Raw genomic sequence first — 15,009 nt, forward strand, 5'->3', positions numbered from 1 at the left:
GTTAAGAGAGGAGTAAATTTCATTCCAAGTATCACTTCACAAGAATTTTAGTTAATAGTGGGAGGCAAAAGTTCACATTATTGAAATTCAGCAAAGGGAATAACACATTATATCAAAGACCCTAACAAAGCACAGCAGCACTCTCAACATCAAATTTAGATTAAAACTCAATTTCTGGCCACCCATAAAGGTAAAATCTGCAAATGTTAAAATCAGCAATATACATACTAAGACAAATAGCAACAATAAGGACACTTCAATGAATGTCTACTCCATGCCTGACACTATACTGGAAGCGTTTTACATTTTACTTTGCAAAAGAGAAAAATGGGGCTCAGAGTCACACAATTAATACATAATGGGATCAAGGTTTCAACCTGTGCTGGTTTCATTATAAAACCTAACTTCTTTTAGGCAAGTCACATTACATAGTTAAAATAATTTATGCAGAAGAGAGCTTAAAGCACTTCATATATTAACTTCCACGAAGGAATCTAAAAAGTTGCTTTAAAATTACAGTATTCCAGTCCAACCGGTGTGGCTCAGTGGTTGAGCATCAACCCATGCACCAAGAGGTCGCCACTTCGATTCCCAGTCAGGACACATGCCCAAGTGTGGGCCCAATCCCCAGAGGGAGGCATGCAGGAGGCAGCCAATCAATGTTTTCTCTCATCAATGTTTCTATCTTTCTCTCCCTCTCCCTTCCTCTCTCTCTAAAATCAATAAAGAAAAATAAAATAAAATTACTGTATTCCATTAAGTATAACACATAATTATTTGAAAAATACACTATTCTTGCCTTGGTGGAAGTATCATCCCGTATAATGAAAGGCTGCGGGTTCAATTCCAAGTTAGGGCACAAACCTAGGTTGCAGGTTCAATCCCCAGTTAGGGCACGTATGAAAGGGAACCAATCGATGTTTTCTCTCACATCAATGTTTGTTTCTACCCCTCCCCCAAAATCTACAAGCATATCTTTGGATGAGGATTTATATACATATATGCTAATTTTTATGCATCATTTTTAAAAATTTTAATTTAACGCAGTCCCCCACTACCACAAATTATGCAGTCGAGTTTCCCACATTTGGGGAAATCTCAGGGGTCAGCACATCCGGAGTGCAATGGAGTGCAATGGATAAGCCTCGCCCTAGGGAAAACACCTTGGTGATCATGGTATCTCCCCTTATGCATCATTGTTGTATAACCAAGAATCTTTGTTCCTGGTTCCTAGGAGGGAAATTCTAAATCCTTGGAATTTCCTGAGTAATGGGAGTGTTTTAGTTATTCATGAGCCCCTTGGATCACACCTGAGTTTATACTCAGCAATGTGATGACTCAGAATGGGGACTGGTCACCGGAAAGACCAACCATGTGATGAGAGGACTGGATTGGAACTAGGAGCCAGCCTGACCTTGGGGGAAGAGAGAGGGCTGGAGGCTGAGTTCCAAGCACATAACCAATCGAGTCTACCCAATAAAAACTATATCAAAGTTCCATGGAGCTACCAGGTGAGTGAACACATTAATGTCCTGGGATGGTGACATGGGGGGTAGGAATTAAGTTCTACCTTCAAGTTCTGTGCGTCCTTCTAGTGAATCACTGAAACTGAAGGGACCATGGCAACCCCCAAACTTGTATCCAGTAGGTCAGAAATGTGGCCAGCATCTGAAGTAAGGGAAATCTTTTTGGGGAATATGCCCTCAATTTGTGAAGTCTTTGCAAACTCTGGGTGGTTAGTGTCAGAACTGTATTGCAGTAAACCAGAGGGCATTGCAATAACCATAAAGAAAAAAACAAAAAACACTGCCAGTTAAATTAACAACTCTAACAACTCTGCCAACAACTCTAAGACACAAGCTGATTTCATAAGTATTAAAATGTAAAAACCAAAACAAATTAATGTGTAACACATTCTTTTAAAGTTTTAAAATAGTTCAGAAATATGAAGCACAAGACAAAAATAATCTCCTTTTTCCTTCTTCAGTGATAACCTGTTCAGTATGTATCCTTGATACAGTAGGCAGTTAGACATGAGCAGAGTAGTAAAGATAGGCCAGGTATAAAAGGTCACCACGACAGAAAGCCCTGCATGCCTAGCAACTGGGAAAACAAGTATTGTAGGGTGGGATCTGCCCTCCCCCACCCGCCCCAGGGGTGATCTTTCCTCCCACAGCATATTGTGAGGTTTAAAACACTGACCTTTCATATGGCTGGTAATGCAGTTCAGACCCTCCCCTAACCTTCCCTCCCCTGGCATGTAGCTAGATGGTCCTTTGGTAGAACCCCTTAGAGGAGGAACAAGAGGGCCAGAGAACAGCCTCACACAATACCTGTACAAGCCCTTGCATGACCACTTTCTTAAGCATTAAGCCCTCAGGACAATGTGGTTCTGACCCCCAAATCAAATAATCTTAGGAACAAAGCCTTGGGTCTGTTTGTGGAAGGCAACTAGACAGACAAGAGCAGAGCAAGGAAGGTAGGCCAAGTACAGAAGGTCACCAGGACAGAAAGCCCCGGAAGCCCAGCAACTGGGAAAACAAGTATTGTAGGGAGGGGACCTCCACCCCAGGGTGACCTTTCCACCCCTAGCATATCGCTGGTCATGCAGGTTAGAGGGGGAACAAATAAGGGGGCTGGAGAATAGCCCTTAAGCATTAAGACCCCAGGACAACGAGATTCTGACCTGAATCAAATACATCTAGGCCTCAGCTGTGTTTCAGCTCCAGGCCCAGAAAAGCAGAAAACTAGACAGCCAATGCCATGGGTGACATCAGGACCAGCTGTGTTGACTAATGACCTTTGCCCTGGCGACAACCAATCAGTAAAGACCATGACCCTGAAGGGACACACCTGGAAAGCTGATAGTCTATTGAGATACTCCCCTGAGACTTCCCCTAAAATCCCTACCTTTAAAAACCCTTAAAACAAAGAACCCAGTGCAGAGCACTGTCATGCTCTCTCCCTCTCTCCCCACCCCACTCTTTTCCTGCCCTCCTCTTTCTTCCCTCTCTCTCTAGCACCCCTGGCAACTTTCCCCTTTCTTCCCTTAGGCGTGTACCTTTGCTCTCTTTCTCCAAAGCTCCAAGGGCTTCTGCCTCTGGAACTTGTTTCCTGAGTCCATGAAGCCCAGCTGGCTCACTTATACTACACCTCTGTGATTCTAAATAAACTTTCTTTCATTGAGTTCTTGGCTCTGAATTCTTACTTAGCCAAACTGAGATCTAACATTTGCCATTAACAACCTGAAACAGGATTTTTCATTAACTTTTATAACATCAAAATATGGTAAACAAGCCCTGGCCAGTTTGGTTCAGCAGTTAGAGCACTGGCCTGCCAACTAAAGGGTCTCAGGTTCGAATCCAGTCAAGGACCTGGATTGTGGGTTTGATCGCCAGCCCTGGTCAGAGTTGTATGGGAGGCAACCAATCAATGTATCTCTCTCACATCAATGTTTCTCTCTCTCTCCCTCTCTTACATTCTATCTAAAAATCAATGGAAAAATATCCTCAGGTGAGGATTAACAAAATGTTTATATATATGGTAAACAAAATTTTAGTGACTTGCAAGAGGTCACCCAGCAAGTAAGTGACAGAATAGGAACTAGCACTCAGGATCCCAAATCCCACGGTATTATTTTCTGTTACACATATTACTGCTTCTTAGCTTATCCTTAAAGGTATTCTATCAAACACAGAAATCTTAGTCATTTTAATGACTAAGAATTAAAGTAAATATATGATCATGAGCCAAAGGGCAATCCATTTTATCACATATGATCTTGTTACAACTTTTCAGACAGAAGGCAATGATTACACTAAGCTCCACTAGTGAGTCATTTATCACATAAACAGTTCAATAAAAAAGACAGGCCAGTCCTGGCTGGTTTGGCTCAGTGGTTAGAGCATCAGCCTTCAGACCAATGAGTCGAGAGTTTGATTCCGGTCAAGGGCACGTACCTCGGTTGCAGTTGGTCCCCGGCCCTGTTGGGTTGTGTGAGAGGCAACCAGTCAATGTGTCTCTCACATCGATGTTTCTCTCTCTGTCTCTCTCCCTCCCTCCCTCCTTCCCACCCTATCTGATGATAAATAGAAAAATATCCTCAGGTGAGGATTAAAAAGAAGACAGGCCAGCCAGGCGGTGTTGCTCAGTGGATTGAGCGTTGTCCCATGAACTGAGAGTGTTCGATTTCCGGTCAGGGCACATGCCTAGGTTGTGGGCTCAATCCCCAGTGTGGGGTGTGCAGGAGGCAGCTGATCAATGTTTCTATCTCTCCCTTTCTCTCTCTCTCTAAAAAATAAATAAAAACATAAAAAAGAAAAAGTTTACAGCTATACAAAGAAATCCTTGAACCCTGTGTCTAGTCTTCCCTTATTACTCTTTCTCTCTGGGTGATCTCTTCTATTTTTATCTAAAAAAAAGACAGGCCAAATATTATCATGTAAAAAGCAATGAACTGAGAGACAAGACACTGTGCTCCAACCACAGCCCTAGCACCAGGCAGCTCCAGGAACGTGCTTTCAACCTGCCTTCTCTGGGACTCTGTTTCAGATCTAGAAAATAAACGAACATGGTCTCAGTGATTACCCCTTGAGAAAATCACTGGCCTTCTGGGCAAGACAAGTATTTGTTGTGTTAAGATCGTTCCACAGCCCTGGCCGGTTTGGCTCAGTGGTTAGAGTGCTGGCCTGCGGATCCGAGAGTCCCAGGTTCAGTTCCCACTAAGAACACGTACCTGGTTGCAGTTTGTCCCCAGCCCCAGTTGGGGTCGTGTGGGTGGCAACCACTCAACGTGTCTCTCTCACATCGATGTTTCTCTCTCTCTCTCCCTCCCCCTCTCCCTCCTGCTCAATCAGAAGATAAATGCAAAAATGTCCTTGGGTGAGGATTAAAAAAAACAAAATTGTTCCACATATTGAGGACATGAAGCCTCTCTGGCCCTTGTCCCCTAAATACTGGTTAACTCTCCCCAGTAGTTATGACAACCAACAAACCCTGCCCCCACACATATTTCAAAATAGAAAGGATAAAGGGTGAAAGGGCTATCGGGTAGGGTAGATTTCCCTAGAAGATGATCTCTCTCTTCAAGTGCTAAAATTCTATAAATTAGTAATCCTTCAGTTTTATTTAAGTGACAAGTCCATGACTGAAAAAAAGTACAAAAAGAAGGAAGTCATGGATGATTTGGCAAATACATGGTTCAATTTTAGTCCCAGTAATCCCATTCCTAGAATATAGCACAGAAAAATCAGCAATATAAAAGATTTATGGGCAGCCCTGGCTGGTTTTGCTCAGCGGTTAGAGCATCAGCCTGTGGACTAGAGTCCAGGGTTCGGTTGCCGCTAAGGGCATGTACCTTGGTTGCAGTTTGTCCCCGGCCCCTGTTGGGATTGTGTGGGTGGCAACCAGTCAATGTGTCTTTCTCACATCGATGTTCCTCTCTCTCTCTCTCTCTTTCCCCGTCTCTCCTTCTTGCTCTATCTGAAGATAAATGCAAAAAATGTCCTCGGGAAGAAAAAAAAGATTTATGGGCAAAGGTTTAGTCATAACAACAATACCTCTAAGAGTTGAATGATTTGAAACATTCCAAATAGGTAACATGTATTGAGCACTTATTTGATGCCAGTTATCATTCTAAATACTTTACGTCCTTGCTACTCAAAGTTTAGCACATCACTTAAGAGCTTAATACAAAATTCACGCCCCACCCCAGATCAACTGAATCAGAATCTGTATTTTAGAAAGCTCCTCAGGTGACATTAGAGTTTAAGAAATACGCCCAGGCCGGTTTGGCTCAGCGGTTAGAGCGTCGACCTGCAGTCCCGAGAGACCCGGGTTCGGTTCCCGCTAAGGGCATGTAACTTGGTTGCAGTTTGTCCCCGGCCCTGGTCAGTCGTGCGGGTGGCAGCCACTCAATGTGTCCCTTTCACATCGATGTTTCTCTCTCTCTCTCTTCCTCTCTCTCCCTCCCACTCTACCTGAACAAAAAAATGGAAAAAATGTCCTCGGGTGAGGATAAAAAAAAAAAAAGAAACACTACTTTATAAGTATTAATCCATTTAATCTTTATAACATGTATAATTAACCCTTAAGACAACTCTATAATGCAAATATTATCATCCTTCATTTTACAAATTAATAAACTAAGGCACAGAGCATTATGCAACTTACATAATAACTGTCAGAGTCAGGATCTAAACCTATACATTCTCATTCCAAAAATCCAAGTTCTAAACCATTATTGCATATTATTTTTCAATTTTTAATCATCTCCACAAAATGGAATAGTCTGTGGCAATTAAAAGTGGTGTCTAGAGAGGCCCCAGCGAGATCCCTGGTGTTTTGCTACACCAAAGGCTAGACACCTAGGATGGGCAGCCTCTCCCAATCTGGCCACCAGATCCCTGTAGATCTGAGGGGAAACGCCCCCTGAGTTCCAGGGCCCCAAATATCCTACTTGCGTTTCCAAAGAGCAGCTGGGAGACACCAAGACGTCTCCAAAAAAGATTGAAGGAGACCTAGTAGAAGCCTCCGGAGGAAGAAACCCCAGGTCCTCCAGAAACAAACCCTGAGACATTGGCTTACATGAAGGAATGACAACATCTCTTCCCTACTGTCTGGGCTGAAAACAATCCTCCTGGACTAGCTGGCCACCAGCCACCAATTGTGGTTCAACTTCTAGCCATGACAACTCCAGTCAGGGTCCTGCAGTCTGCCCAGAAAGCTGTCCATAAACACATCTGCGACGCCCTGCCTGTGCCCACCTCAGACCCTGTGCACCCTTTCTAGCCCAGGGACTCCATATGGGTAAAGAAGTTCACCACCCAGGGACTAACTCTGGCCTGGAAGGGACTGTACACTGTCATCCTGACTGCATCAAAGCTATCAAGGTCAACGGCATCCCAATCTGGCAGCACCATTCCTGGCTGAGGGGTAAAAGCAAAATGGATGGTTCAGGCCTCTCCAGAGGGACTCTGATTTTTCTGGTTATGACTGTACAGGGGAATCCTCATAGATCTGGGCCCCAAAGGAACTAGGAACTTAGAAATGGTCCTACAGAATAGGAGAGGATTATGTGTTACACTGGGAGAGAAAAAATGCTGCTTTATGCAAATGATTCAGGGATTATTCAAGAAAGTTTATCACCAGTTAAGAAAAATATTGAGGAACAAGAAAGAAAAAGGCGATAATCTGAAAATTGGTTTACAACTGGATTATCCGCCATTGCCAGTCCTCTCGCTATATTATGTTAACTCATAGCCTTTGGACCATGTCTAATAAATGGCCTCATAAAAACTAAGTCAAGTCAACAATTTGAGTTGTCAGGAAAACTAGTGGAGAATGACCTGGGCCCTGAGGCTAAGGGGACTAGACTCCATTCTCATGTAGGCCTCTTGGCTAAGGCGACTAAATAACTCCATTTTTATCATCAATGGACCTTCCTCAATATTTTTCCAATAATAGGTTAATTACCCCTAGAAATAAAGGAATTTTGCCTAAGATTATAGTTGCCCCACATGTTGGAAGGCATTTGCAGTTTCCAGCATTAGTATTTGCAGGCATTTGCAGTTTCCAAGTACCTGTAACTGTAGGCATTTGTAGGTATTCATGAGCCCAGTAAATAATGCTGATTTTGACTTCTGTAATTGCTGTCACACCCACTGTTGTACTGGTCTTTGGAGGGAGGGGGGAAAAGGAGGATGGGGCTTCTGTCTTTAGAATTGGATGAGCAAGAGAAATTGTGGCTGCTGATCTGAGGGGAGACTATGCCCTCCACAGCTCGCAGGTGAGAATAAAATGCTCCTTTACAATTTGAAAAAAATAAATAAATAAAAATAAAAGTGGTGTCTAGGCGTTGGCCGGGTAACTTAGTTGGTTAGAGCACCGTCCCAGTAAGCTAAGGTTGTAAATTTGATCCCTGGTCAAAACACATACAAAGATCAACCAATGAATGCATACATAAGTGGAACAACAAACTGACATTTCTCTCTGTCTCTCTCTCCTTTCCTCTCTCTAAAGTCAATAAATAAATAAATAATTAAAAAAAAAAAAAACTGGTGTCCAAGAAATTTTTTTTTTTAATCCTCACCCAAGGACATTTTTGCATTCATCTTCAGATAGAGGGAGAGAGGGAGGAAGAGAGAGAGAAACATCGATGTGAGAGAGACACATCCACCCCACACAACCCCAACTGAGGCCGGGGACAAACTGAAACCGAGGTATGTGCCCTTAACAGGAACCGAACCCGGGTCTCCCTGGACCGCGGGCCAACGCTCTAACCGCTGAGCCAAACCAGCCAGGGCTGAGGAATTTTTAATGACAAGAAAATTAACTGAAATAGGCAATATATAAAATTGAATATACGGTATGGCCCAAAAGGGCCGCACTTTGAAAAAGATCTGGAAAAAAATGTTACCATGAGGAGGAGGCAATATATAAAATCTGGTGTCGGAATGCCAGAGTTCCATTTCCAGCTCTACCATTTCCAGTTTAGTGATCTTACATGAGATATGTAACCTTTTTAAGGCTCATTTTCTTCATCTATAAAATGGGAATAATATTTACCTCACAAAACTGTTGTGAGGATTAAATGAGGTAATCTATAAGAAGCTTAATCATTAAAAATTATTTCTCTTTATCCTTTTCATTTTTTCCAAAATTTCTATAATAAATGCATATTACACTTTGGTAAGCAGCAAAAAAAGTTATTAAAAAAGATAATGTCTTTGTCAACTATCTTATAAAGGGCTATTATGAAGAAAGTACCTATTCCTCTGATTAGATAACATAAAAATAAGAGCTGAAAATGACCTTTAAGTAAGTATCATTAAAGAGTGAAACTGAGTAAGGGACACTGTGCTAGTTTCTCCCTGGGAAGGCCTTGACTCAGAACAAAGTCCACCATCTATCTTGAATGATTTAAGCATTCCAATTGCCTTGGCAGTACCTCCCTGACCTCAAACAGGTTGCCAGACCTGTCATAAAGCTTTAATTTTCCTCATTTGAAAGGGATGATATATTACCTCCCTTGGAGTTTAATGAGAAAATGTGTATAAAGTACTAAACACACTGGAAGCACTTAATGTTAGCTAAAATCTATCATTATCATCATCATCATCATTCTTTGTATGGATGAGACTTCTTGAGCTCCTGCTCCAATAATCAAAATATATTCATTTTTTCAAACCATAGTTCAATAGTGCCTTCATTATTTTCTAATCAATTGTATCTTCAAAGAGCTACTTCATTATAAAATTATCAAGGCCACAGGGCTAAAGAGAGACAAACTCTCCACTTTAAGTGATTTAGATTCACAAAAGTAAATTACATCACATTTGGATTCTTAATTAACAACATAAGTAGTAAGCCAATTCAGATGGGGTTTTTCTCCACATTGTTAACATCTTTGTATACATATACACTAGTATACAAATGAGTAAGTCTTACGTTTAAATACATCAATTCCATCAATCCACTACCAGCTATATGTAGGTCAAGGCTTTCCACCTGATGAAATTAGATAGGAATCAGTATTAAGATTTAGAAAAGCCTAAGGATCACCCTGTCTGATCCTTTCTTTTTACAAACAGATTTAGGAAATGTAGTTAACTGGTGAACAAGAAAAACATTCAAATGCTAATCTACTTTTTCAGGAATTAGTCCAAATCCTAAAAGAAACACATAATAAACCTCAGTTTAGACTTTTAAAAGGACATCAATTTTTAGCTCAGATAAAGGTGTTACTATTATTACCACATTTTAGGTGTAAGTGGGAGCTTTCTTTCTCACTTTCCACAGTACTAAATTTACAGCTTTGAATTGTTTCAAGACATTTATTTGTTACAGAGAAGGAGGAAGAGAGAAAAATCACTGGTCAGGTGTAAGAAGCTCTTATTTGACATCAAATTCAATGAATAGTCATTTATTTTAAAAATTAATCAGAGTTCATATGCACAGTATAAGACTACTATTACTATGAGAATACTTTTCTTCATATAAAAAATTTTAAAGAAAACATAAGTGGCTTATAAACCTATGAAAATATGCTCAACTTAACTCATTAAGATAAATAGAAATTAAAACAACAAAATAACAAAATTCCTACCTGACTTGCAAGAATCTAAGTCACTAGAATTGAAACAAGATTTGTCCTTGGAATGCTAACTTTATGATTTTCTAATTTAAAAACTGTTGACCATCATTTCTAGTCACAAGCAAATATGTGCTCATACATGAGTATATGTTTATATTTATATATAAAATTTTGCCCAGCCGGTGTGGCTCAGTGGTTGAGCGTCGACCCATGCACCAAGAGGTTGCCAGGGCACATGCCCATGTTGTGAGCCTGATCCCCAGTGGGGGGCATGCAGGAGGTGGCCAATCGATGTTCTCTCTCATCAATGTTCTATCACTCCCTCTCCCTTCCTCTCTAACATCAAAAATAAATAAATAGCCCTGGCCGGTTTGGCTCAGCGGTTGGAGCATTGGCCTGTGGACCAGAGAGTCCTGGGTTCAGTTTCCGCTAGGGGCATGTACCAAAAATAAATAAATAAATAAATAAATAAATAAATAAATAAATAAATAAATAAATAAATAAATAACACTAACATGTTCTGGAGAAAATAAGAGGAAAATACGCATACTTTTTTGTTGTTGTTTTGCTAACCCTTACCCAAGGATATTTTTCCATCGATTTTTAGAGCGGAAGGGAAGGAAGGAGGACAGAGAGAGAGAAACATCCATGTGAGAGTTACTTCGATTGGTTGCCTCCCGCACTACCCCAACCAAGGCTAGAGATTGAACCTGCAACCGAGGTACATGCCCTTGACCGGAAATCGAACCCAAGACCCTTCAGTCTTTGGGCCACCTGCTCTAACCTCTGAGCCAAACTGGTCCAAGCAGAAATAGGTACACTTTTATGTTATTCATCAAAGTGTAACTTCTATAAAGAGGAATTTGACAATATTTATCAAAATTATAAGTGTACATATCCTTTGATACAGCAGTTCGACTTCCAGGAGTTTATCCTACAAATGATTCCCACATAGGAGAAATACCATAGGTACAAGGATATTTACTGTAGTACTGCTTGTAGAAATAAAAAAATGGTAACAATCTGAATGTCCATTAATAAGAGACTGGCTAAAATTATAATAGATTCATAAAATGACAGACTACACAGCCAACAAATAAAAACTATATAATATTAATATGGAAAGATCTCTAAATAATATTCAATCAACAATGTGCTGCATAAAGCACCATTCGTTTTAAAATGTATAGTTAGACACATATTCATGAGCATCTGTACTATTCACTCTATTTCCTTTTACATATTTCCATTTCATTCTATTTACATGTATTATTATTTTTAATTTAAAAAATTTGTATTTATTGATATGAGAGAGAGAAATATCAATTTTGTTTTTCCACTTATTTATGCATTCATTGGTTGATTCTTGTTGCATGTGTCCTGACTAGGGAACAAACACACAACCTTGGCATATTAGAACAATGCTCTAACCAACTGAGCTACCTGGCCAGGGTTAAAAAAACATTTTTTTTTTTTTTTTTGGTAAATTTTTTTTTCTTTATTGATTTCAAAGAGAGAGAGGAAGGGAGAAGAAGAGAGAGATAGAAACATTGATGAGAGAGAACATCAACTGGCCGCCTCCTGCATGCTCCCCACTGGGGATTGGGTTTACAACCTGGGCATGTGCCCTGACCGGGAATTAAACTGGCAACCTCTTGGTGTGGGTCAACGCTCAACCATTGAGCCACACTGGCCAGGCTAAAAAAAAACTTTAAAAATATTTATTTTAAATTTAGATATCTGACCTATTGTTTAATACAAATGAAGTAATCTTAAATTTTCCTTCACTGATAGTTTTTAAATTTAAGAATCATAAAGTAAGCATTCCAAGGACAAACCTTTTTTCAAGCCTAGTGACTACATAATTAACATCGGTTCCAGCACAATTAAAATCATAAAGTGCACTTCCAAGCAGAAGCACGTATTACTTACACTGCAGAATTATAGTGGTAAAACTCAGACCTTACCTGACCAGGTCTCCATGAAGCTGTAAATAAAGACTTTCCCTTCCCTCTCCAGCACATATTTCTGATGCTGGAGTCTCTACTGTGCAAAGGACAAGATGTAAGTCAGAGGAGGAGGAGGAGGCAGAGGAGGCAGAGGAGGTGGTGGTTGTAGTGGCAGTGGACGTGTCTGCTCCATAAAGGTAAACACAGCCTCTCTTCACATCTTCTCTCAGCCAGTCTCTTTCTCGAGAACCAAACCTACTTCTCCTATTCAAACAATTTCTGCTCCCACTGCGTTTCATATTTCTCTACAAAAAAAAAAAAAAATCAAGAGAAAAATCATCAGTAGAATGAGTTAGACATGTTCAGTCCGCACCACCTCTCCGCTCCACATTCACCAATACTCTGCAATCAAATATCGCCTCCTCTCACACAGCCTTCTGAAACATGGATCCATTGCCTCCCACACGTGCCCTGACTGGGAATTGAACCTGCCACCTTTTGGTACACGGGATGACACTCCAACCAACTGAGCCACACCAGCCAGGGTCAAAGTTAGTTTTCTTTTCTTTTTTTTTTTAGTATGTTCTTATGATTTTAGGGAGAGGAAGGGAGAGCGATATAAAAATATATGTGAGCCCTGGCCAGTTTGCTAAGTGGTTAGAGCATTGGCCTGCGGTCCAGAGTGACCCGGGTTTGGTTCCTACTTGGGGTGCATACCTCAAATGCAGTTTGTCCCTGGCCCTAGTTGGTCATATTGGTGGCAGTCACTCGATGTGTCCCTTTCACGTCGATGTTTCTCTCTCTCTCTTCCTCTCTCTCCCTCCCACTCTATCTGAACAAAAAATGGAAAAATGTCCTCGGGTGAGGATTAAAAAATATATATATAAGTGAGAGAGAAACATCAATCTGCTGCCTCCTGCACGCCCCCTACTGGGGATGAAGCCCAAAACCCGGGCATGTACCCTGACTGGGAATGGAACCAGGACCTCTAAGTCTATGGGACTTTGTTCAATCCACTGAGCCACACCGGCCAGGCTATACTGAGTTTTCTTTATTGTTATTGCTATTCATGTCTCTGTCCATCATCTTTTCTGACCATTTCTTTTTCTTTCTTTTTTTTTTTAATCCTCACCCGAGGACATTTTTGCACTTATCTTGAGATAGAGGGAGAGAGAGAAACATCAACGTGAGAGAGACACATCGAGTGGTTGCCACCCACACAACCCCAACTGGGGCTGGCGACAAACTGCAACCGAGGCACGTGCCCTTAGCGGGAACCAAACCCGGGCCTCTCTAGTCCCTGGGCTGGTGCTCTAACCGCCGAGCCAAACCGGCCAGGGCCCATTTCTTTTTCTGTTTTCAGAAAAATGTCAAGAATAATAAAACAGCTCTGGCTAGTTTGGCTCGGCGGTTAGAGCATCAGCCTACAGTCTGAAGGGTCTTAGGTTCAATTCCTGGTCAAGGGCACGTACCTGGGCTGCAGGTTCAATCCCCGGCCCCAGTCAGGGTCATGTGGGAGGCAACCAGTTGGTGTGTCTCTCTCACAGCAATGTTTCTCTCTCTCTCTCTCTCTCTCTTTCTTCTTCCCCCTTTTTCCCTCCCTCCCTTCCACTCTAAGAATCAATGGAAAAATATCCTCAAGTGAGGATTAACAAAAAAATGTTTTTTAAAAATAAAAAATAATAAAACATCTGTGTATCTAATACCCAACTTTCATAAATTTTAATTTATTTTGTCATATTTAGTTCCAATCATTATTCTAAAGAACATATATACAATATATTCTTACATATACAGCCACCTGATACCCCATCACAATCACAATCCCCTCACCCTCTGCCCAGAAATACTCTACCGTGGTATTTATCATCCCAAGCATTTTCATGTTTGCCCTATATAAACAAACCTATAAACTATATATAGTATTGTTTTACATGATTTAAAAGTTTAAATCCTAGCATACTTATGTTTCACTCTGCAACATTTTTATTTGGTCCTATGTTGGTTTAGATATACTGTATCCATGCTAATACACCCAACTCATTCATTTGAATAGTATTCCACTTTTGAATACGCTGCAATGTATCTGTTCTCCTGCTGATGGCATTTAGTTTGTTTCTAATTTTTCACTGTTGGAAACAATGCTGCAATAAACATTTTTGCAAATTCAAAGTTTCTTTGCCTTATATCCCAAATAAGCAAGTACAGGATCAACACAATATTGCAAATATTTTTTCCATTCTCATCATACTATAAAAAAATTACTGTTGCCCTGGCCGGTTTGGCGCAGCGGTTGGAGCGTCCGCCTGCGGTCCAGAGAGACCCGGGTTCGGTTCCCGTTAAGGGCACGTACCTCGGTTGCAGTTTGTCCCCGGCCCTGGTTGGTCGTGCGGGTGGCAGCCACTCGATGTGTCCCTTCACATCGATGTTTCTCTCTCTCTCTCTTCCTCTCTCTCCCTTCCGCTCTATCTGAACAAAAAATGGAAAAATGTCCTCGGGTGAGGATAAAAAAAAAAAAAAAAATTACTGTTGCATTTGCCCTGGCCAGTTTGGCTCAGTGGTTAATGTCAGCCCTTGGACCAAAGAGTCCTGGGGTCGTGCGGGAGGCAACCAATCAATGTTTCTCTCTTACATGTTTCTTTCTCGCTCTCTCTTTCTCTCTTTCTCTCTCTCTCTCCCTCTCTCTCCCTCTCACTCTCTCTTTCTCCCTCCCCCTACTCTATCTGAAGATACATGGATAAATATCCTCAGATGAGAATTAAAAAAAAATTACTGTTGCATTTGATAACTTAGGCATGTGAAACTCATACACACTGTGGAGTCACTATTATCTCAAGGCAAAAACAACTGCTACAGTAATATAACAAGATCAACATTTACCTGCTCTATTTTACGATGAACCATTTGTTCTCTTTAAAAGAAATTACCACTAACTACACTGACATACCTTTCCAGTGTCATACCTTT

At 41.0% G+C, this 15,009-nt stretch overlaps 1 protein-coding gene and 1 pseudogene across 7 annotated transcripts in view; both read right to left on the minus strand.

Annotated features, from left to right (window-relative positions):
• PHLPP2 (PH domain and leucine rich repeat protein phosphatase 2) overlaps positions 1 to 12,352 on the minus strand; it is a 77,958-nt gene extending 65,606 nt beyond the window's left edge. For 5 of the 7 annotated variants that reach the window (XM_036273937.1, XM_036273931.1, XM_036273933.1 and 2 more), the window contains exon 1: positions 12,061 to 12,352. In XM_036273937.1, coding sequence (XP_036129830.1) covers positions 12,061 to 12,341 — 281 coding nt within the window. In that variant the 5' untranslated portion in view covers positions 12,342 to 12,352. Of the gene's footprint in view, positions 1 to 1,570; positions 1,669 to 9,447; positions 9,508 to 12,060 lie in introns of all 7 variants that reach the window. The other 2 variants (XM_036273934.1, XM_036273935.1) reach the window with 2 other exon arrangements.
• On the minus strand, positions 1,026 to 1,200 carry LOC118639692 (annotated as a pseudogene).
• Positions 12,353 to 15,009: the final 2,657 nt, after the last annotated feature.

The sequence above is a fragment of the Molossus molossus genome, unplaced genomic scaffold (assembly GCF_014108415.1).
Source record: "Molossus molossus isolate mMolMol1 unplaced genomic scaffold, mMolMol1.p scaffold_m16_p_21, whole genome shotgun sequence".
NCBI classification, from domain to species: domain Eukaryota; kingdom Metazoa; phylum Chordata; class Mammalia; order Chiroptera; family Molossidae; genus Molossus; species Molossus molossus.